The sequence below is a fragment of the Quercus suber genome, unplaced genomic scaffold, assembly GCF_002906115.3.
Source record: "Quercus suber isolate HL8 unplaced genomic scaffold, Cork oak 2.0 scaffold_74, whole genome shotgun sequence".
NCBI lineage: Eukaryota > Viridiplantae > Streptophyta > Magnoliopsida > Fagales > Fagaceae > Quercus > Quercus suber.
The window spans coordinates 1,516,010-1,537,920 of NW_027069539.1; the positions used below are offsets into that span (position 1 = coordinate 1,516,010).

At 37.2% G+C, this 21,911-nt stretch overlaps 2 protein-coding genes and 1 long non-coding RNA gene across 3 annotated transcripts; all 3 read right to left on the bottom strand.

Annotated features, from left to right (window-relative positions):
* Positions 1 to 985: 985 nt before the first annotated feature.
* On the bottom strand, positions 986 to 3,079 carry LOC111992366 (uncharacterized). The gene is made up of 3 exons (XM_024024233.1): positions 2,330 to 3,079; positions 2,032 to 2,281; positions 986 to 1,854 (listed from the first exon to the last, which is right to left on the bottom strand). Exons 1-3 carry the CDS (start codon positions 3,077 to 3,079, stop codon positions 986 to 988), a joined length of 1,869 nt encoding a protein of 622 aa, XP_023880001.1.
* A 45-nt stretch (positions 3,080 to 3,124) lies between these two features.
* On the bottom strand, positions 3,125 to 21,645 carry LOC111992384 (phospholipase SGR2-like). The gene is given in 17 exon segments (XM_065773420.1): positions 3,125 to 3,314; positions 4,802 to 4,904; positions 5,559 to 5,631; positions 5,858 to 5,979; positions 7,004 to 7,076; positions 7,158 to 7,295; positions 7,297 to 7,539; positions 7,637 to 7,702; positions 10,430 to 10,579; positions 11,705 to 11,875; positions 13,549 to 13,599; positions 13,989 to 14,141; positions 14,231 to 14,302; positions 14,770 to 14,925; positions 18,148 to 18,339; positions 18,566 to 18,666; positions 20,988 to 21,645. Coding segments are annotated over 17 exon segments (2,232 nt in total). The 5' UTR covers positions 21,166 to 21,645.
* On the bottom strand, positions 12,737 to 13,542 carry LOC136067474 (uncharacterized). The gene is made up of 2 exons (XR_010628949.1): positions 12,933 to 13,542; positions 12,737 to 12,837 (listed from the first exon to the last, which is right to left on the bottom strand). It is a non-coding gene; the product is annotated as an uncharacterized LOC136067474 (long non-coding RNA).
* Positions 21,646 to 21,911: the final 266 nt, after the last annotated feature.

A 21,911-nucleotide genomic window follows, 5' to 3' on the forward strand; every position in this document is an offset into this window, starting at 1 on the left:
CCGCCGCCTCGGGCTTGCTCATGGACTTTTTAATTGGTTGGTCTGTCATTACCAGGATAGGATGTGCTTGGAAGTATTGCCTGAGTTTGCGTGAAGCTACTACCAGCGCAAACGCGATCTTTTCAATTTGGGGATACTTGGCTTCAGCTCCTTGGAAGGCCTGGCTGACGTAATAGACTGGGAGTTGCTTCCTGTTTTCTTCTCGGATTAGGGCTTCACTGACGGCCATATCTGACACCGCCAAGTATAAGTATAACTTCTCACCTTTCTTTGACAGGCTGAAAAGGGGAGGATTGCTTAAGTACCGTTTGAGTTCTTGGAAAGCGGCCTCACACTCGTCAGTCCAGGCGAAAGCCTATTTCAATGTCTTGAAGAATGGCAGGCACTTGTCCGTCGCTCTAGAGACGAACCTATTGAGGGCTGCAATACGTCCTGTCAGCTTCTGGACTTCCTTGCCTGTCTTGGGCGAGGCCATGTTGATTATGGCTTGTACTTTCTCTGGATTCGCCTCGATTCCTCTCTGGGAAACCATAAATCCCAGGAATTTGCCTGAAGCTACATTAAAGACGCATTTATTGGGGTTTAGCCTCATATGATATTGCCGGAGGGTAGTAAAGGTCTCTTTGAGGTCGTCCAGATGAGTAAGTTCCTCCCTGCTCTTGACGAGCATGTCATCCACGTACACCTCCATGTTTCTGCCTATCTGCTTGCTAAACATTCTGTTCACCAATCTCTGATAAGTGGCTCCTGCATTCTTCAGTCCAAAGGGCATTACTTTACAGCAATAGAGCCCTTGGCTGGTGATGAAGGCTGTTTTCTCCTGACCCTCTTCTGCCATTTTTATCTGGTTGTACCCAGAGAAAGCGTCCATAAATGTCAGAAGCTTGTGTCCAACTGTGGAATCTACCATCTGGTCTATTCTTGGGAGAGGGAAGCTGTCCTTTGGGCACGCCTTGTTCAGGTCTGTGAAGTCTACGCACATTCTTCATTTCCCATTTGCTTTCTTCACCAGGACGACATTTGCAAGCCAGTCTGGATAATATACTTCGCGGATGAAGCCTGCATCTAAGAGCTTGTTAACTTCGTCAGTAACCGCTTGGTCTCTTTCGGGTGCGAAAACTCTTCGTCTTTGTTTAACGGGCTTCCTTTCTGGATCTACATTCAACCTGTGTTGGATGACTTCTGGAGGTATACCTGGCATGTCTTCGTGGTTCCAGGCAAAGACGTTTAGGTTTTCTTTAAGAAATTGGACCAGCTTTGTTCTCATCTCAGGGCTTAGAGTCATCCCTATTCTTGTTGTCTTATTTGATTCTTCGTTGGATAACTCTACTGTTTCCAAGGCCTCCACCTTTTCTTTCTCCTTTTCTTCGATCGTCCATGTGTGGTTTTCCTTTGCAGCTATAACGGCCTGGTAGCACTCCCGAGCCAAAATTTGGTCTCCTCTGACTTCCCCTACCCCATTCTCTGTTGGAAATTTTATCTTCAGGCAGTAGGTTGACGTTGATGACTTCCACTTGTTGAGTGCTGGTCTTCCAATGATCACATTGTAGGACGAGGGACAATCTACCACCAAGAAGTCTAAATGACTGGTCAAATGCTTCGGGTAGGTTCCCACTATCACCGTCAACGTTACTATGCCCTTGGGATATACCCTGTCCCCACTGAAGCTGACGAGGGGAGAATCAAATGGATGTAGTCTTTTTGGGTCTAGCTTTAACTGTTGGAACGCAGGGAAGTAAATGATATCAGCGGAGCTGCCATTGTCCACGAGGATCCTTTTTATGTCAAATCCTTCTATGGTAAGTGCTATGACCAATGGGTCATTGTGAGGCTGCTTCACTCCCCTAACATCCCCTTCATTGAAAATTATGTCCTGATTAGTTCACCTCTGTTTCAACGGGGGTGTCATATAAACATTGTTCACCTGTCTTTGGCATGCCTTCTTAAGGGACTTGAACGATCCTCCTGCGATGGGCCCTCCTGCGATCGTCTGTATTTCCCCCATCACATTTTGGGGAAGCTAGAACTGACGATCACTGCCCCCAGACGAGGACTCGTGTTGGCCCTTGTTTCCATCCCGGAACCTACTGAACTCCCCTTTCTTCACAAACTTCTGCAACTTCCCCTTCTTTATCAGCTCCTCTATCTGCTCTTTGAGGTTCCGACAATCTTCGGTGTAATGGCCGTGATCCTTGTGAAATCGGCAATATTTATTCTTATCACTGACGTTAGGGGATGAGTGCAATGGTCGCAGCCACTTCAGGTAATGCTCGTCCTTAATCTACGTTAAAATTTTATCAACTGGCATAACAAGAGGGGTAAACTTTACCGTTTGAGGTCCCTTGTCGTCCCTCCTCCTGATCCCGTCACTGTTCCTACGATTTGGGCGCTCCCGTTTTTGCCCTCTACGATCGTCATCTTTCCTTTCTTTGTCTCCTGGCCTTCCTGCATCTCTGATGGCTGCTAATGCATCTTCAGCGTTCATGTACTTCTGTGCTTTAAGAAGCATTTCGGCCATTGTTTTTGGAGGATTCTTTGCAAGTGACGTGACGAGCTCTCTGGACCTCAATCCTGCCTTGAAGGTCGTCAATTGTACCTTGTCGTCTGCTTCGTCGACCTCTAGTGTTTCGCGAGTAAAGCGTTTCACGTACGACCTTAGGGTTTCCTTTTCTCCCTGCCTGATGGTAAGTAAGTGATCCGCGGTCCTCTTAGGACGTTGTCCTCCAATGAAATGACGCAGGAAGGCGTTGCTCAGCTGCTCAAAGTTGTCAATGGACGACGTTGGCAACTTTGTGAACCATTCTCTTGCAGCTCCTTTGAGGGTAGTTGGGAAGGAACGACATAGTATTTCGTCTGGGGGCTGTTGGAGCCCTAGGGTCGTCCTGAAGGTGTTAAGATGATCCTGAGGGTCCTTTAGCCCATCAAATGGTTCAAGCTGGGGCAACCGAAACTTTGACGGTAGTGGACATTCAAGGACTACTGGAGTGAATGGAGAATCCGTCGCCCTGACCAGTCGATCTACACTCTGCTCTGTTTTCTCCTTGATGGCGGTCCTAAGTTCGTTCATCTCCCTCCTCATCTCTTGGAGAAGATTTGAGTTGTGCTCGGTTGGAGTGGCGGGCCTTTAATGGTCACTTCTTCTATGGCTATCTCCCTCGTCGTCTCGGTTCCCTTTAGATCGATTCTCATCCTGCTGAAGTAGTAACTTCATTTCCTGATTTTGTCTAGTCAGTTCTTCTACAGTGGCCGCGAGAGCCTGAACCTGCTGAGCCAAGGATGTGGAATCTTGATTGGACTCCATCTGATAGTGATTGCTGATTGGAAACTATTTTTTCGAGATTGAGAACAAAAATTTCGCTTCCCACAGACGGCGCCAAACTGATGAAGCGTAAATTCGTTAGTCAGAGTGTGCAAACAAAAATGGACTCCGACCTGCAAGAATGTGTGCTTGAGGGTGGTCACCGGTGTGGTGCCTGCCACAATGCCTCCGATGCCAAAGTCAATATCAATTGCTATTTGAGAATGAGTAATGTAAAGGTAATAGAGCAAATTATAATCTCTTAGTATGTATGTGTGAATGTACCTGCTCTTTGGCAATGTGGGGGCTATATATATATGTTGCTGCATCCTCTAGCCGTTGGAGCAGTTATGGTGGCTTCAATGCCCTCCTGGGTAACGTTTTTCCGGCCTCATAATGCTGCTTTAATTTACCCCAACGGTCTGTACAGTTGGCTTTGCAACCGTCTGGGGTGTTTATGATCGTCAGTGGAGCAAATATTCGTCTTAAATGTTATTCTCGTCTGTACAATTGGCATCGTCTATACTTGATTTCGTCAGTCCCATCAGTAATAAAATCAATTGTTACATTCACTTAATTTAATCATATAATTAAATACAATCATACAAAATTTAAATTTAAAACTAATCAAACTCTAATATGGAAAACCATATTTCTTATCAAAACTAAAAAGAAGATATTCTTCAATAATAATAGAAATATATACAAAATAAAGATGGAAATTTTCGAAGTCCCATTTTTGACATTTCATTTAACATTATTTAGGCAACATTAAGATAAGATATAAGAATTTTAGTTTTTAACTTCCATAGAATCAAATGTTTTCCACATTATTTCAGCCTTATGGAAAATAGGGTTTACATGTAGCATGCAAAATGTGTATAATTGACTTAGAGATGTACAAATTAGTCAACCAACTATGGTAGAATTAAGGTTTCAAAATTTAAATAAAACAATTCTACAATAATAAAAAATTATTTTACGATGAACATGATTATGAAATGCATTTCTCTTCATTAAGTTAGTTCAAATTACAAAATAATGATAACAATGAGACCTCCTTTAAAAAAATAATCACGCGACGCGCGGGTCCGTGTCTAGTGATATATAAAAGAGAAGGCAACCACTTTGGAGTTAAGCTCACACAATCTTTTTATATTCTCTCCTTTCTAGCCATCAACACTACTACATCTTTTATGCAGATCTAATGAAAAGTACTTACCAAATAAGTTCATTGGAAGGTTGCAAGTTGCAACCCAAGTACACATCTAAGTATGCAAGAGGAATCAAATAATGATGAATAAATCAATAAAAATGGAACCAGAAACTAGCACACAGAAATCAATCCACCAACAAAATCAAGACGAGGAAAGACAAACTAGCTGGTTGAAACCACATCCGGCCCTTCATACACCCAATTCTAACAAAATACAATGTCTACTAAGCAAATGAAAACAAAACAAAAACGAGAAACATCAATGTAATAGAGGAACTATGACTGACCTGTATGCCACAGGATCAAATGGGTGAAAAATGTTAAACATTTGCCGACAGGCTGGCATCTCTTCACTTATATTTTCTTCTCCCCAATACTCCTTTCCTTTTCCTGGGATGAAGACGAAAAGCAAGTCATTAAATCTGGAACACGTATCTGAAACTACTTAATTTTATAAAAGAGTGACAGAAATTCAAAACTAAAGAAAAAGACACATCCTAAAGCTACAAAGCAAATTAGCAACCCCAAGAGAAAAGACTGACACCTACCAAAATTCACCAAATCCTGAACAAACCTATGCCCATTACAAGGAGAACACAAACCACAAACTCATTTATAGATAACTAACTTTCCGCACAGGCCTCTGCATATTTATCAGGTAGATTACATTTAAATAAAGTAAAAAAATAGTCAGAGCCCAACTCAAAATTAAGAAATACGGAAGCTCTTGTCCACAAATAAGTATTTGAATGAACATTGATTAGAAACTTTGAGCATCAAGTTCAGTTACATTTTAGTCTCTAAAAAAGCAGAAATTTTACATGGAAGTATAAACACATGATGTTAAACACTTTAGCTCATACTAGAAAAGAAAGTTATACTATCAGGACGAACTAAATATCTAGACTAATTAATCATAAGATAATTATAACCATTTAAGAACTTTGGAAGATTTCAGAGAGATATCAACATTCTTAGTAAAAAGGATATTCATGCACCCATACATATACAGGGTCTTAAATCCATATGCATATTAACTCTTACCAATGCCAATACGAATATTACGAAGGGTGAGGAATACTCCAAGAGGCGATCCAACTGCAAAGAATGTGTCAACCTGATGTAAAAGATTTTAGTCATATGACAAAATATACCCATTCCAAAATATGAGCAGATCTGATTTGCAACTAAACATAGAATCAATTTCATTCTTCTTCAGAGATGCAAGCATTTACTTTTGAAAATCCACAAGCACTAGATAAAGTAAAGAACAAGGTACTCCATTATGCAAAAAGGAAAAAAGAAATTGCACAATAAAGGATCCAAAAATCTCCCTTCTTTACCTTAAATTCAAGCTTCATGTACTTAATATTTGGAGTGTAATTCATTGATGCATCATCTTGCCCAGATGGCAGCTTCTCATCTATGTGTTGCTCTTGAATAGTTGTAAGATCCTCCTTAGTTCCTGTATATTTTTCACATCAAAACACAGACATATAAACACAAAATGTTATAGATATATTAGCCCATTAGTATAGGCCCAAGCCTAATTCTACTTTGTGTGCAAGCCAAGTCTCCTACTTGTACTAGAAGTCTATTAGTCTAGAGTTTAGTCTACTATATATACACATGTTATGATTCATTGTAACACAAAAATTTGTACTACACTCTAATATATTATTAATATAGTCATTTAGGGTTTCCTCCGTGGATGTAAGCTGTTAGGCTAAACCATGTAATCCTCGTGTGTTATTGTGTTTTATACTTTATGCTTTCACTTCCGCATCCATACTAGTATATTCAACATGGTGTATCAATGCTAATATTTAACATGGTATCAGAGCCACCTTCTTGTGGCTATGGTTTTCTATCCTTGCAGTATATTTAAGAGCAATCTTTGTCTTCCTCGATGTTTTTTTCGCTACGTTCATCTTCTTTGGCTTCCTACTATTGCCGTAAAAACTCTTCGGTATAGTCATGCTACCATTAGAAGTCGCATCAACACTGCAAGACCATTGCCTTCCTCAAACTACCGTCACAAAGTCAAACTTCATTCAAGCGATCTTCTCAACCTTATCAAATCTCAAGATTTCATCAAGCTTCCATCTTGAGTTTGAGAGGGGGTATTAGAGATATATTAGCCCATTAGTATAGGCCCAAGCCTAATTCTACTTTGTATGCAAGCCAAGTCTCCTACTTGTAATAGAAGTCTATTAGTCTAAGGTTTAGTCTACTATATATACACATGTTATGATTCATTGTAACACAAGGATTTGTACTACACTCTAATATATTATTGATATAGTCCTTTAGAGTTTCTTCCGTGGATGTAAGCTGTTAGGCTGAACCATGTAACTCTCGTGTGTTATTGTGTTTTATACTTTATGCTTTCACTTCCATATCCATACTAGCATATTCAACATGATGTATCAATGCTAATATTTAACACAAAAAAAGGGGGAAAATTTTATGTGAAGATTGGAGGTCACCTTGATGCAACCTTGTATCTCCACCACCACATTGCTTTTCCAATTCCACTATTTTGGTCTTTAATGAATCAATCTGAAGCAGCAAATATTACATGTTATACAAAAGGTTCCATAGAAACCCATGAAGAAAAATGATCATTTTTTATAGTCACACCTCTTTCTTCAGCAATTTGATTGCTTTGTTTTTATTGCCTTCATCTTCACACATGTCCTCAGTCATTTTCTCCAAACCCTCAATCTGGATGCCAGAATCCATGTTCGTAGTTTCACTCAAGGCATCCCTCTTCTGAGAAAGTATATATGTCACTAGAATCACAAAGTAATTCATCAACATCTTTCTCACTACCTGGTTGCTTGGAGTCCATAGCCTTTGCAGTAAGTAGTGAAGACTGGTTGTTCACATCAGGAGATGATTCTTCATTTCTAGCATGTTCTTTGTACATCCAATCCATTGGAAATGGGGAGGATAAACTCTCCTGATGACAGAGAATATCATAGGAAAGGACACTTCCCAACGAATGCCCATATATTGAAACCTATATAAATGTTAGCATGATTCATATCATTCAATGTACATAACTTATATTTCATTTTAAAAAATTAGAAAAACCAGGGATGCATTCCAGTGCAAACCTTTCCATCATAGCCTGGATTCCTCTTCAGAAACTTCAAGTATAACCGATTTAATTGGATGGATACCTGGAGGAGGAAGTATTTTTATCAATTCAAGCACTAATCATGCTGTTACCTCCAATGTCCTTAATAGCTTGAGTTGGTCACTACTAACTAAAAAAATTACTTTTTCAAAGCAACAGCTGAAGTTGCTGAGGAAGAAAATAAATAGTTATAAAATATTTAATACAAATATATCTATTAATTTCATTTCAAAAAAGAATACAAATCAATGTATTCTTCCTTAATCAATAACTATGATCAGCAAATCCCTTGCAACTGTTGCATATGTATACATACGTATGCATAAAAATCCTCTAATGATCCTCTCATTGATCATAACCAAATTCCTATGAGAGCAAACCCAGAGCACATCTTCAGTGTACACCTTTTTCCCAAAAAAATCCTACAAGGCTGATATGAATCTGTCTATCAAAAAAAAAAAAAAAAACCTGTTTATTAGTCTTCTAAGCACCTTATGAACACAGTTTTTTCTTTTTCCATATGATATCTGAAATTAAAACTTAAAAAATCTCTTGTGCCTCTAGAGCCTGGAGATCCAAACTCTTATACCTCTCCCTACCTTAAGCTTTAACTTTATACCTCACCCTACCTTTTGCTATAATCTGTTTCTTTATTGTAAATCTGCCTCGTCATGACAGGTATTGCATCAGCTTTATGCTGCACCAGCCAGTTCTTTCTAATCTTGTTTACCTACAGTCATATGGTGCAATTGATACCCATTTGACACTTGGATGTTAGAATATCATGAATACTCTTAAATTGATTGGATCTTAATCTGATCACTGTCCCACTTCTTAAATAGAGAATAATTTCCCAAACAGTTTTTTTGGGACTACAGCTTTGGTGGTGTTGTTATTTTAAGGAAGCCCCAACATTTGTTAATCATGGTATTGTAGAACTTGCTGTATTATAATGTAGACCAACCTTCCTTAATAGTCTAATAAAGGAATATAAAGTTTCAATTTTTTCTTTTTTTTTTTTCTTTTTTTTTTTTTTTTATAGGTAATGTTTCATTATTTTCAAGGAATGAAATTTCCTCCTCTCCCACTACTTAAATAACAATAATTGCCCAAACAGTAGGGTTTTTTATTTATTTATTTATTTTATTTAAGGAAACCCCAACAGTTGTTTATCATGGTATTTTAATTCTTGATGTATGATCATGTACACTAACCTTCCTATTAATAAAAGAACTAGTCAATAACCCATGTAATGCAAAGAAAAATAAAACAAAATACAATTCTCTCTCTCTCTCTCTCTCTCTCTCTCTCTCTCTCTCTCTCTCCACTAACTATGAAATTTGATATTTATGGTAGCTATTAATAGGCATTTATTAGTATGGTGTTTCTATATAGAACTATATTATACTATTTAAAGAAAATATGATGTGGCAAGATTTTAACGTAGGATGTAAATAAAGAAGGTTTGTAGAATTTAAATTCAATTTATGTATTAATACACTTATGAATAAACCTTCCTTGTACTGTTTTAGAATATTAATGTACTCATGAATGAAGCCTCCAACAACTTAACTCAATACATGAATTCCTATTTACCCCCCCGCTGGAAGGAGAAAAATTCCTATGATATAGACAGATTAATATAAATAAAGTATCCCTGATAAAATATGTATTATGAAGATGCTTAAGAATTGCCAATAGTGCACACGATATCTCCAGCAGAATATTATAAAATGGATGGATAGAAGTGCAGAGTTGAAAAAATCCTTTTCCAATAAGTGATGATTTTACTGAAATTAAATAGATTCAACCTAATTATACATAAAGAACTAAAAACTAGAAATAAAAATGACTACAAGAGTATGCAAGATCCATACCGAGTCAATAATATCCTAACAATAAATGGGGCTCATGTAGTATAAGACATCATGAATAGTTGCACTCAACATGACACGCAAACCTCAAACTCCATCTAAAGTAATTTTGTCAACTGCAGCTTCACCACTAGAATAGAAATACCATCAAGTTAGTTAGAGTACATACTGATATGGAAGAATAATCATAGCAGGTGTCATGGGCTTAACCCGTCAGCCGAAGCTTGGGCTGACGGGCCAATCACGGGTAACGGACAAGAGTCACGCTGACGGGACCAAGATAAACTGGGGCTGAAGGCTCCGGTTCTAACCGACGGTTATTCAAAGCTCCTTGGTTACTCGTATAGCGAGAAGGTGACGCCAACTTGGCTGAAGGGGAGAGAAAAGGCTGACGGTTTCAAGGCCGACGATTAGAGCTTCATTATTTCCATATAATGAAATTCCCCCCCCCCCCCTCCACCCCCCAACAATTAAAAGGAAGCAAGGAACTGAGTTAATGTACCTATGTATTAATATCCTTATGAATTAACCTTCCTTGTACTGTTTTAGAATATTAATGTACTAATGAATTAAGCCTCCAACAACTTAACTCGATACATGAATTCCTATCAACCCACCACTGGAAGGAGAAAAATTCCTATTATATAGACAGATTAATAGAAAAAAGTATCCCTGATAAAATATGTATTATGAAGATGCTTAAGAATTGCCAACAGTGAACATGATATCTCCAATAGAATATTATAAAATGGATGGATAGTTAGAAGTGCGGAGTTGAAAAAATCCTTTTCCAATAAGTGATGATTTTACTGAAATTAAATACATTCAACCTAATTATACATAAAGAACTAAAAAATAGAAACAAAAATGACTACAAGAGAATGCAAGAGCCATACCGAGTCAATAATATCCTGACAATAAATGGGGCTCATGTAGTATAAGACATCATGAACAGTTGCACTCAATGTGACACGTAAACCTCGAACTCCATCTAAAGTAATTTTGTCAACTGCAGCTTCACCACTAAGCTTCAAACCCTTTCTCCACTAGAATACAAATACCATCAAGTTAGTAAGAGTACAAACACCAAATACTCCAATTAACAAGATATACACCCCAACCCAAGCACTCAAATCTTTCAAAAAAGGAGACAAAAGAACCATTATCCTTTTTGAAAACAATTTGAATTCCTTACAACTTGCACCACTTAACATAGGGTACTATCCAGTTAACAACTTTATTTAAAGAACTTTTCTTGCTTTAAAACATTGCAAATTCTGTCCTCCAAAGATTTGTTTAAAAGCAAACCCAAAAATACTTTCAACTTCAATCTACTTCTTATGCTGCTTCTATATTTCAGAAAATGGTTTAAACATGCTTACACCAATAGATTGCTAGGACCATTGTTATTAATGTTTGCTACAATCAATGAATCAATTTGTTTTCCTTTCAGGAATAGCTTAAATATTTAGGGACCATGTTTTCTGCTAATTGCATAGTCATCTCTATGAAAATAGACAACTAATGGTGAATCCGTTAATGGCATAAATCTCTACAATAAATTTAAAACACAATGCCCAAGACAGATTGTAGAATACTACAGAACAGTTACAAGTGACCTATAATAGAATTTGCAGCTTAAGAAACCCCTATAATTTGATGATAAATGTGCTATAATGCTCTAAGTTGAAGGAGAGTGCTTCCACCTTTTGAATGGCATATCAGTTTGAGAAGATTATAAGCACATTCAATCCCATTCATCTCAAATTATGTGACTGATTCAATATAGTCTAAACATTATGATAATCTCACATTTACCCACCAAAGAAAGAAAGAAAGAAAGAGAGAGAGAGAGAGAAATTGAATAGCTTTGGCTCAAATTGCACATCCTCCTCCACAAGAATGGGTGGAAGGTGAGTTTGTGAATTCAAAACCCACCGGGTTTAAATTACCAATAAAAAAATTTTGAAAAAAAAAAAAGGAAAGGAGGAAGATAGTTATCACTATAAGAAATAGCTTGTCCAACCTCATCCATACATTCATATTTTCTATATCCAATTTTCCTCAAATAAACAAAGCTTGATCTTGTCAATATCATAGGAAACTAAATGCCTAGGAATTCTTTATTCATGTAACCAAAAAAATATCCACAATAAATTGGCAGCATTTACCTGGCATGGGATGAAAAGGACTCTCTGAGCGCCACGTTGGTGTGAAGTAAGGTGACGTTCAGCAAGACTTGATGTGACATGGCGAAAATTAGTAACATCATCAACCAAATTAGACTTCTCCAACCTTTGACCAATACCATGAATCATAAAAACTAAGTGTTGAACAGGTACCTAGAACAATTTCAGTCAGACAAAGATCATTTAAATGATATGGTAGTTTATTGTGTTGAATGCTAAAGAGGAAGATGAGTTTCTGGGTTCAATACATGAAATCTAGTTATGCATATGGACTTGTCCCTTAACACACCTGTCTCAACAAAACAAGCCGGTAACACTTGCATGGAACATATCTTTGGACATGGTTGCCATACCATGGATCCAAAAGAAGAAAGGAAAAGTTGAAACAGAGAAAATGAATATAAATAAATAACATTTTCTTTTCCCTTTTTGTCTATCACAGAAGAGGTTATTGAAGGCTGCAACTGAGTCAAGCCATTTGCAAACAACTGATGCTCAGCTGGTCTCATTTCATATAAAAAACATGCAAATCCCAAGCTCAATAAAAGCAGGTCAAACTCGAACATAGTAAAACTTTGCTTATGAACCCACTCTTTTAGAAGGACATAAATAGTCACAAGCAAGCCCCATATTAGAAAGTGACACTGAAACCCCAAGGAAACCCAATAGCTCAAGCGATCACAAGGTCCACTTAAACCTGATAAGGAATGGCTAATTCAATCTTACTCTTTCCTGATCAGGTTAGAATCATGCAAAGATGTAAAATTGTGGGAGCTCTCAAACTACCTTCCCATATACCCCCCAAAAAAAATATGAAGTACCTGAGCGAGGTTCTATCCTCTGATTCTTAAAACTTCTGTGCTTAACCTAATCCCCCCCTACTTATGTGACCCACATTGAACAAGAAAAGATAAGAGGGGGTGACACTTTCTATAAAAACAGATAAATACTGGAAGAAAAAATGCTTAACCAAATTCCCTTGGGTGACATGGGCCCCTAAATGGTGACTGAACCTAGCTGGAGCTTAAGTTGAAGTGTTCAAGTGGAGCTCGAGCCTAGCTTAAACAAGAAGTTCAATCAGCTCCATTACAGCCTACAAAGGAAGATCAGGCCATCTACGAATAAAAAACATCAAGCATGGTGTACAGCCATAATCAAATATCTGGCTTTCTAATTTAAAGTTGCTTTTAATAATTGAAACAGACCTTACCTTCAAATTAAAGAGACAATACAAACAGCCCTCCAAATATGATGTAGAACAAATTAAGCCCAAGATAATATTCTTTACAATATATCTCTTAAAATTATAATTTTATGCAACAATTGTGGAAAAACACAGATGAAACTATCTAATAGCCAAAATGTAAGTTGATTATAAGGTTCTGGCCACATAACTTTATGTTGCATTGGATGGCCCAAATTATTAGATATGCAGCCCACAGGTTTAAAAATTGTGTTCAACATCTAATCACATTAACTATAAACATGCACAGTTTCTTTAGTTAAAAACAAAACACTAGTTGCTTAGCTACCATGGTAACAGCGCACCCAATTCGTTGTCCATTCGCATAAAAAATAAAAAATCTGTTGCCCATTGAACTGAGGAAATGCTTGAGACTACTTAAAAGATATCACTCATATATTTGTCCTCCCACACCTCATATTTGTAATATCAAAACCGTTACAAGATTCTTAAAGTTTTAATGAAGACAACATGTCTAAATTAGAAGAGGGGGGAAGATATAGGGACAAACATACAAATATTACAAACAAAGTGCATTAAAAAATGAACAAACTCATAACAAGAAGAATGCTATGGTGCATACCTGTGAACAGTAATCATCCATTTCCTCCTCCTTTTGCTGACGTAATTCATCCTAAAGAGAAATAGAGGGGAAGATCAAATGATTGTTAAAAGAGATAAAGGCAGGGGAGGCAGGGGGTAGCAGCCATTATATAAATGGAAACAACTGTTCCCATATACATGCATACAAGCATAACATATGTGGGGGTTTTTCCTTTTGTTTGTGTGTGTGTGGTGTGTGTGTGTTGGGGGGGGGGGGGGGGGGGGGGGGGTGGGAGGCTGTGTATACAAAGTATAAACACAACTCACACCCCCATACAGGAACTCTCCACCCTTATTTTCAAGGGGAATGAGTCCAAACACCATCGGCATAAGCCATATATGTTGTACAAACATATAACAAGAAATAAAAAGGAAGGCTATAAAGTTTCTACAAAACTAAAGAGGAGAAAATTTAGAAACCTGGGTAGGTTTTGGTGAGTGAGATGTGGAATAGCCACGCCTTATCTTAATTCCACTTCCACTAAAACCCATTGCACCAGAAAAACCAGAAGCATCAACATTGAGCCAAGCCTCCCAAGTATCATCTTCTCCAGTAAAAAGTGCATGCAACCACTACAAGAACAGCCCCAAGATGTATTCATGCACCAGATATTAACAATGAGTTAAATGGGACTCTTGCTTTACAAAAACAATGCACATACTGGGGTAGAGCCTTGCAAATCAACTCGAGCTGCAAAAAGACCCGATGGTTGAAATGTTCGACGGTGCCAAACCTGGATACAAGAAATTCATTTTTATCATCTGTTTATAACTTAATTTAAAAAAAAAAAAAAAAAAAAAAAAATTAAAAAAAATTAAAAAAAATTAAAAATAAAAATAAAAAAAAAAACAAACAAACAAACAAACAAACAAATGCTCAAATCTTCGCTTAACCAAAGGGTGCAAAGATCTTATATTAACTTTAAACGTTTTAAAATTTTAAAAATCTTTAAAAAGGAATATGCAGACTGCAACAACTGAAAGCTATACCATGGACCTGAAATTATGTACTCTTTAGGCTTAAAGAAGAAAACACATTCTTCAACATCCACGTAAATTTCAAATTTTCTTACTCTAGTGTCGTACATATACATGCTTGAACATAACAGACAACTAGTAGTAATGAATAGAATACATATAAAATCCTCGTAGTCAAAAGACATAATAATCCAAAATGTCAAAACCCAGTATTGTAGCAAACCTGGCTACGATATGCAATCTCCAGTTGTTCAGCTACGTCTTCACGAAGTGGAAGCCAATCAAGGCCCCCCTTACGGGCAAACCAATGACCTCTTAAAACACGCCGATTTTCTCCATTCCAATAAACAGGGAAACAATGTCTTTTCACTAAATCTACCTGCATAAATATTGTAATTTCACTTTTACAAACAATGATTTAAGTTAAACAAAAACAACAAAGTTCTTCAAAATGCCTATAAAACCATAGAATATCATTTCTAATAAATTTTTCAGACACTAAAATAAATACATTAAAATTGTAAAATTAACAAAAGGATCAAAGAAGATATATGATTTAAGGTAATTGTCTATAATTACCAACAAATAATATACGAAACAAAATCAGATTCAGAGTTCAGGGGAGGCTGGTGGATGCTACAAATTATATAAGAAACAAATTCAGACTCAGAGTTGAGGGACGGCAAATGGTTCTTGAGAGGATCCTGTTGTGAACCTTGCCATAGACAGTTGGCATTAAGGAAGCCTATCACACCAATTTTAAAGTTTGAACTGGACAGACCAAAATAGAAAATACAACTAATATAACCAGCAGAATCCACCACAATTCCCCATCGCTAAGAATGGGTCCAGACGAAGCTCATTTAAAAATATGTGACTGCACACACCTCTGAAGAATATGGTGACCTGATGAACCCTATTGCCCCTGTCCTAACCCCACCCAAACCCACCAAAAAACAAAAATTCCGCCATATATCAGTCCTCTCTTCTCATTGGCATCTAATAGATCTCCACTATATAACTCTTTGATGATTGCTAACGACATAATTACACAAACCCAAATTTGATTTCAATTATGAATTAAAAAGGTCACTCTGTACTCAAAACAGTGTTACAAAAGATGGCCTTGGTCACTTCAGTCAACCACCTTCCTCTAAGCATGAGCCCAAAACAATTTTTTTGTGCTGACTTGTGAGATTTATGAGTCTCCACCTCTGCAGAGATTCATGAGGGTTTGAATTATAGATAAAAGTTCAATTGAGCTCAAAAGTGACAACATCAACTATCACCAAATAAGATACAGGTCAAGTAAACAAAGCCTTTGTCATCTAAATAAGCACACTGACATATCATAAGGTAAAACAATCTTCTGCATGATTTTCATTCCCTTTCCCCCTCCATTTTTGCCATTTTCCCCAAGAGCAACATGGTTTCTCAAATGTTAACAAAGCATTAGACCTGAATTGGTTTTTTCTGATTTTCTATAGGAACCCTTCTTCTTTTTTGAAAGGTAATAAAGATATATATTCAAGAACACTACCTTATGCAGAAAAACATAAGGCAGCAAGAAAAATACAAAGGGAAAGAAAAAAGTATAAAGATAACGAAAAGAAAAGATACTAAGTACACAGGAGAGAGCTAAGGAACATAGGGAGAGAATCACTAGAGGTGAGTCCCCAAGCTCTAGACCAGTCAAACATAGTGCCACTGAAAGAGGCCAGTAGCTAGTCATCCGAGCTTTCCATGTCCTCAAACGTCCTCCTATTTCGCTCCCTCCAAAGACACCACATCAAGCATAATGGAGCTAAATTCCAAATGCTAGACACATGCTTCCCAGGCCAATTCCACCAATCTAATAGAGTATCCGCAACTGATCTTGGCAAGACCCAAGAAAACCCGAAAGATCTAAACACCAAACTCCACAGCCGATAAGCCTTTCCACAATGTATTAACAAATGACCCACCGTCTCCCCATTACTACGGCACATGATACACCGGTCGACAAGAACCAACCCTCTGCCCCTCAAAATATCACCTGTAAGGATCCTATCCCATACAGCAGTCCACACAAAGAAGGAAACACGCCGAGGAGCCTTAACCTTCCAAACACCTTTCCAAGGAAAAATAATGGGCAAGCGGCTTCTCAACTTATAGTAGAACGAACGAATATCAAAGTCCCCATTCTTTGTCAACTTCCATCGCATACGATCTCCGTTCTCAATAGGAGGTAAATTTGAGCCCAAGGTACGGAGAAAATTATCCACACCACCCATTTTCCAATCATTTGGTCTCCGAATAAAATGAACATCCCAGCTTCTCCGCTCCTCTAACCCCAACCGCTCAAGAGAAGAGGCCACTAATGCCTCTTTATTGGATGCAATCCCATACACCCTCAGAAAAGTCAAATGAAGTGGAGAATCCCCACACTATTGATCTGTTTAGAGCTTCACTCTATCCCCCACCCCTACCTCAAAGTGAATATTCTTGCTAAAATCCTCCCATCCCATATGGATACTTCTACACAAGCCACACCCATGCACCCCTCTACCTAGCTTGGACATCCACCCCCCCATTCTTCTCCAAACTTGAGAGCTACAACCCTTCTCCAAAGCCTTGTCTCCTCAATCCCAAACCGCCATAACCACTTCCCTAGTAAGATTTTATTAAAAGTAGTTAATTTCTTTACTCCTAACCTACCATTTTTCAAAGGTGCACACACCTTGTCCCAACCCACCAAATAAAACTTGGAGTCCCCCAACAAGAAATCCCTTTGCAACCTCTCAATTTTATTAGCCACATACGTAGGGATGGTAAAAAAAGACAAATAGTAAGTGGGGAGACTAGATAAAGTGCTTTTAAGCAACATTAGTCTTCCACCTTTTGACAAATACAACTTCTTCCAACTAGCTAACTTACGCTCAATTTTCTCTGAGATAGGATTCCAAACAGTAGGGGACTTGTAGGACGCCCCCAATGGCTTACCAAGATAGGTCATAGGCAAAGACCCAATCCAGCATCCCAAAATCTCTACCAGGGCATTAACATTAGGAACCTCCCCAATGGGAACCATCTTACTCTTCAGCGCATTAACCTTTAAACCTGTCACTGCCTGGAAACAAAGAAGAAGCATCCGAACATGTAGAATCTGCTCCTCATCAGCATCGCAAAACAGAATCATATCATCCACGAACAAAAGATGTGAGACACAAACCCCTCCCCCCATCTACCATCGGCCCTAAAGCCTCAAAACAAACCAGCCCCTTCAGCTCTTTTCAACATCTTACTGAAGACCTCTATCATAACCAGAAACAACATGGGTCTTAAATTTTCTTCACTGAGAGAGGTGCTAAGAAATTAAAGACTCAAACAATCGTTTCCTCTTTTTCAATCATTCTATTAAGTTCTCATCTACATTGATCAAAGAACAAATATATGCATCAAATTTAGTAGTTGTCTCAATTCAAAATGGAATTTTCAAAGAAGAAGTCACCAGAAAAAGAAAACTATTAAGATAGATTGCTTACTGAAACTATATATATATATATATATATATTGAAAGATAGAATATCTTAAAGCAGAAACAATTCTTTTTTAAAGATACCTCATAGAGTCCTCCCTTTACAGGGACACCAACTCTCTCTTCTTCAACTTCATATAGTTGGGCTGATCGAGCACCCTCCGAAGAAGATTCACATTGTTGCTTATCCACCTTACTAGAGCTGGGTCGTCCTCTTGGACCTTCACTACATTCTGCATATTCTTTCCACCAACTAGAGAGCAAGTCTTCTTCTTGCTGTAAATGTATATTCAAGAAGTGATTCAATTAATAGAGAAAATCATTTAGATTAGCTGCCAACTCAACAAATAACAATCATCCGGCTCAAACTAATAACTATCAACAGATACTATTCATCATTTTTTTCCTACGTCTGTAGTTTCTGAAAGATATCCAGCAATCCAAGATGAACATGAAGGGAAAAGCTTATTATTAAACTAGCTAAAAAGTCTAAAAAGGTTACCTGCAAGAAAGATGCTTCTATCGCAAGAGAATCCCTCATCCCAAAACGAAAATAATCGCTCTTGCCCACTATCTCAGTGCGAGGGACTGAGGCAGCTAGCTCTGTAGAAACAAGAGCACCAGAATGTCATCAAGATGTATACTTGACCTGGATGTGCTAATGCTCATGAAGTACATTAAAGAAGGAACGAAATGAAAATAAACATACAAAGAAATGTTAAGGCTATTAAGCAAGCAATGCAGTTGTTTGATCATAAATTAGCAGAGAATAACAGGGAGAAATATCAATCTTCTCATGAATTTGTAAGCACCATGATTATTTCTCTCCTTTTTTTTTCCTAAGCATGACTAGTGAATTTGTGTTAAACAACACACACACATATATGCTTTTTTATTCCAGACATACAGCAGAATGAGTTATGTTAAAGGGACTCCTACCACACTATTCTCCCACTCATCAAGCAAGCAAACCTGGATTAATATGTATAGGTCATATCAAACAAAAGCAAGGCACTTGCACAGGTAAGCATAGAGAATTTTTCAGGTAATGTACAAGCATACTATGAGGAATTTTTAGCTTAGAGCATCTAATGTGAGTTCTAATTAATTCAATTGGTAAAGTCCCTAGTCATCGAATAAGGTAGAGGAACTAATGCACCAGTAAGAAATAGTGAGTTTATCAAAGTTGAGGGAACGAAAAAAAGGTAGAGGAAGATTAAAAATCACATTACTAGAAGTAATAAAAAAGGATATGTCAATTAAGAGAGTAACATATAATATGACTTTAGATAGAGTAGAATGGAGGCAAAGAATACATATGGCTAACCCTAACTAATATGTTGAGAATCCATACCCGACCCCAAAATGAGAATCCATACCATCTTCTTATAGGTAAATACAACAAAATGATATTTCAGTGCTACATTGAGCATCAAAGATGAAACTTGCTAGTAATTGAAGCCAATCAGCTCCTACATCTGCCATGAAACTCGAAACTCCAACGTCATACAAGGATTAAACCATTAACATCTACAGCATGCCATAAATATACCTTATACTCAAGATATTCTGAACATGTCGCCTTTAATTTTTCATTTCTTTTTTTTTTTTTTTTTTTATTTTATGATAGGTAATAACAGCTTTATTGATAAAATAATAAAAAATAAAAAATAAAAAAAGCACAATGAATTTACGATAGTAAACTCACTGCACTGAAAAGAATACAAACCAATCAAAAAGAAAGACTAACAGCGTTAAGAAAGTCAAACAAAGAATGACAATGCGTAAAGCCCCAAATCCGCGACCACTCAAACAAAGTCCTAAGTAGAAAAGACTTCACACAGTCTATAAGTCTCTCAGTTTCCTCAAAAGTACGGGCACTGTGCTCTTTCCAAATTAACCACATAAGACACGCTAGAACCATATTCCACACTTTTGAAGTGTGACTCCCCAACCAATTCCACCATGCAGTAAGAAGAGAAACAACATTCTTCTCTTCTTAATTTTTCATTTCTCTTTTCCTTTTTTTCTTTTTTAAATAAACAAACCCTTCAACTTAGATAAACTGCGGAAAGAATTTTGCTTATTAAAAAGTTGCAGAAGCTACAACTTTGTAATTATGCACTTAAGCATGTAAAGACTCGCGCAAAGCCATTTCACAAACTTCAAAATTTTCCACAAACATTCTCCTTCAACTTTATCCCTTTTTTCAACCAACATTAATTCCACTCTAAGAACCACCAAATCAGATGGCAAATAGAACCACATCACGTTACTTTCTTAACTGTGTTAAAACAAAAAAACAAAAACAAAACAAAACAAAAAAAAAAAGGAGAGAAAAATAACACAGTCCAGCTCATATCTCTCAGTTTGCTCATTACACCAAGCAACTGAGGAACTAGAATGAATATCAAATTTTAGATGTTATTTTTTGCATTGTTAAACGTTTCCAAGAAATAAACGATACATGATATAAGGAAGGTAATGAACTAAAAGTAAGATTCTTAAGCCTAAATTTCTTTACATCTTTTTCCATTGGTAATTAAACACATTAAGTGGATCCCCACAACCTCATCCTCCACTTTGTTCATTTCCTTTTTCTTTTCATGATTGGTAAGTTACACAAGCACTCAGTAGGTCTTGAACCCACAACCTCACCCTCCAACCAGTTGCTATAGCTCATTGACCATCCTCCATTAGTGATGACATATGAGCTATAGTTCATATGCCAGGCAAGTTTGTTATCACTATGTTCTTACAAGGAGAGGAGAGGATGTGCATTTGCCCATTTGAGCTAGAGCTCATTGACTTTAAGTTCTTTACATTTTCTACTGTTAACAACAAAATCAAGCATTTTGGGCTCAAACCATGCACCAGATAAACCATATGCTTCCAAAATTATTTGAAAATAAGAAAAATCTCACCATTCTCAGCCAAAGGGACCTTGTAAAAGTACCACCGAACATCACCTCCATCGGAAGGACTCCTAGTGTGCGCAAGATACTTCTGCCTGCCCTTACTGTGTTCAATCTCAACCTCCAACCTCTTAATATTTGATGGGGTATTCCTCAACAAATCAGGGTGTGCCTCAGAACTCGCCATGTTTACAAAGCAACTTCTCTAGGTGTTGAAACGCAAAATTTGTCAAAAATATCCAAAAGGGTCTTCTCCTATGAACTCCCAACTGAGTTTGCCACAAAAACAACCATCAAAACCATTCTAAACCAAGAACATGCATTCTCTTAGGCAATTTATCAAATGGGTGGTGTTCAAAATGGCCAAAATCCAATCTTGGACGAAATTTTGTGAGAATTAGAGGAACCCCACAAAGAAAAAAGAGGATACGAACGAGAATTGTAAATGGAAGAAAGTAAAAACTCGAAAAAAGCAATGATTTTGGGTAAGGAATATAAGGGAATTTGGATAACCAAGATTGAAAGTAAAGGTTTTTTATTTAGAAAAGCCCAGAACCCAGACGAAAGGAAGAATTGCTTTGAGATTGAAGAATGAATGACAGCTCGGTGTTGAATGTCAGGTAGGAAATAAACAACCACCACTTCGAAATGGCGGTTGCTGTGTTTTCTTTTTAGTTTTTACTCTCTTTTATATTATTTTTTTTTATTATTATTATTTTTTATTTGACTATTTAATATTGAAAACCTCTAAGCTTACTCAATGCGTGGGATGAAAATGAAAACAAGCCGTTGTGGCAAGGGATCTCTTAAATAATATTCTTTCCTATTAAAAAAAATCTCTTAGCCAAGAGTCGCATTGAATGAAATACAATATTGATAAATTTTTTTAATTAAAAAACATTATATCTAATTAACTCAAATAATATAATTTTA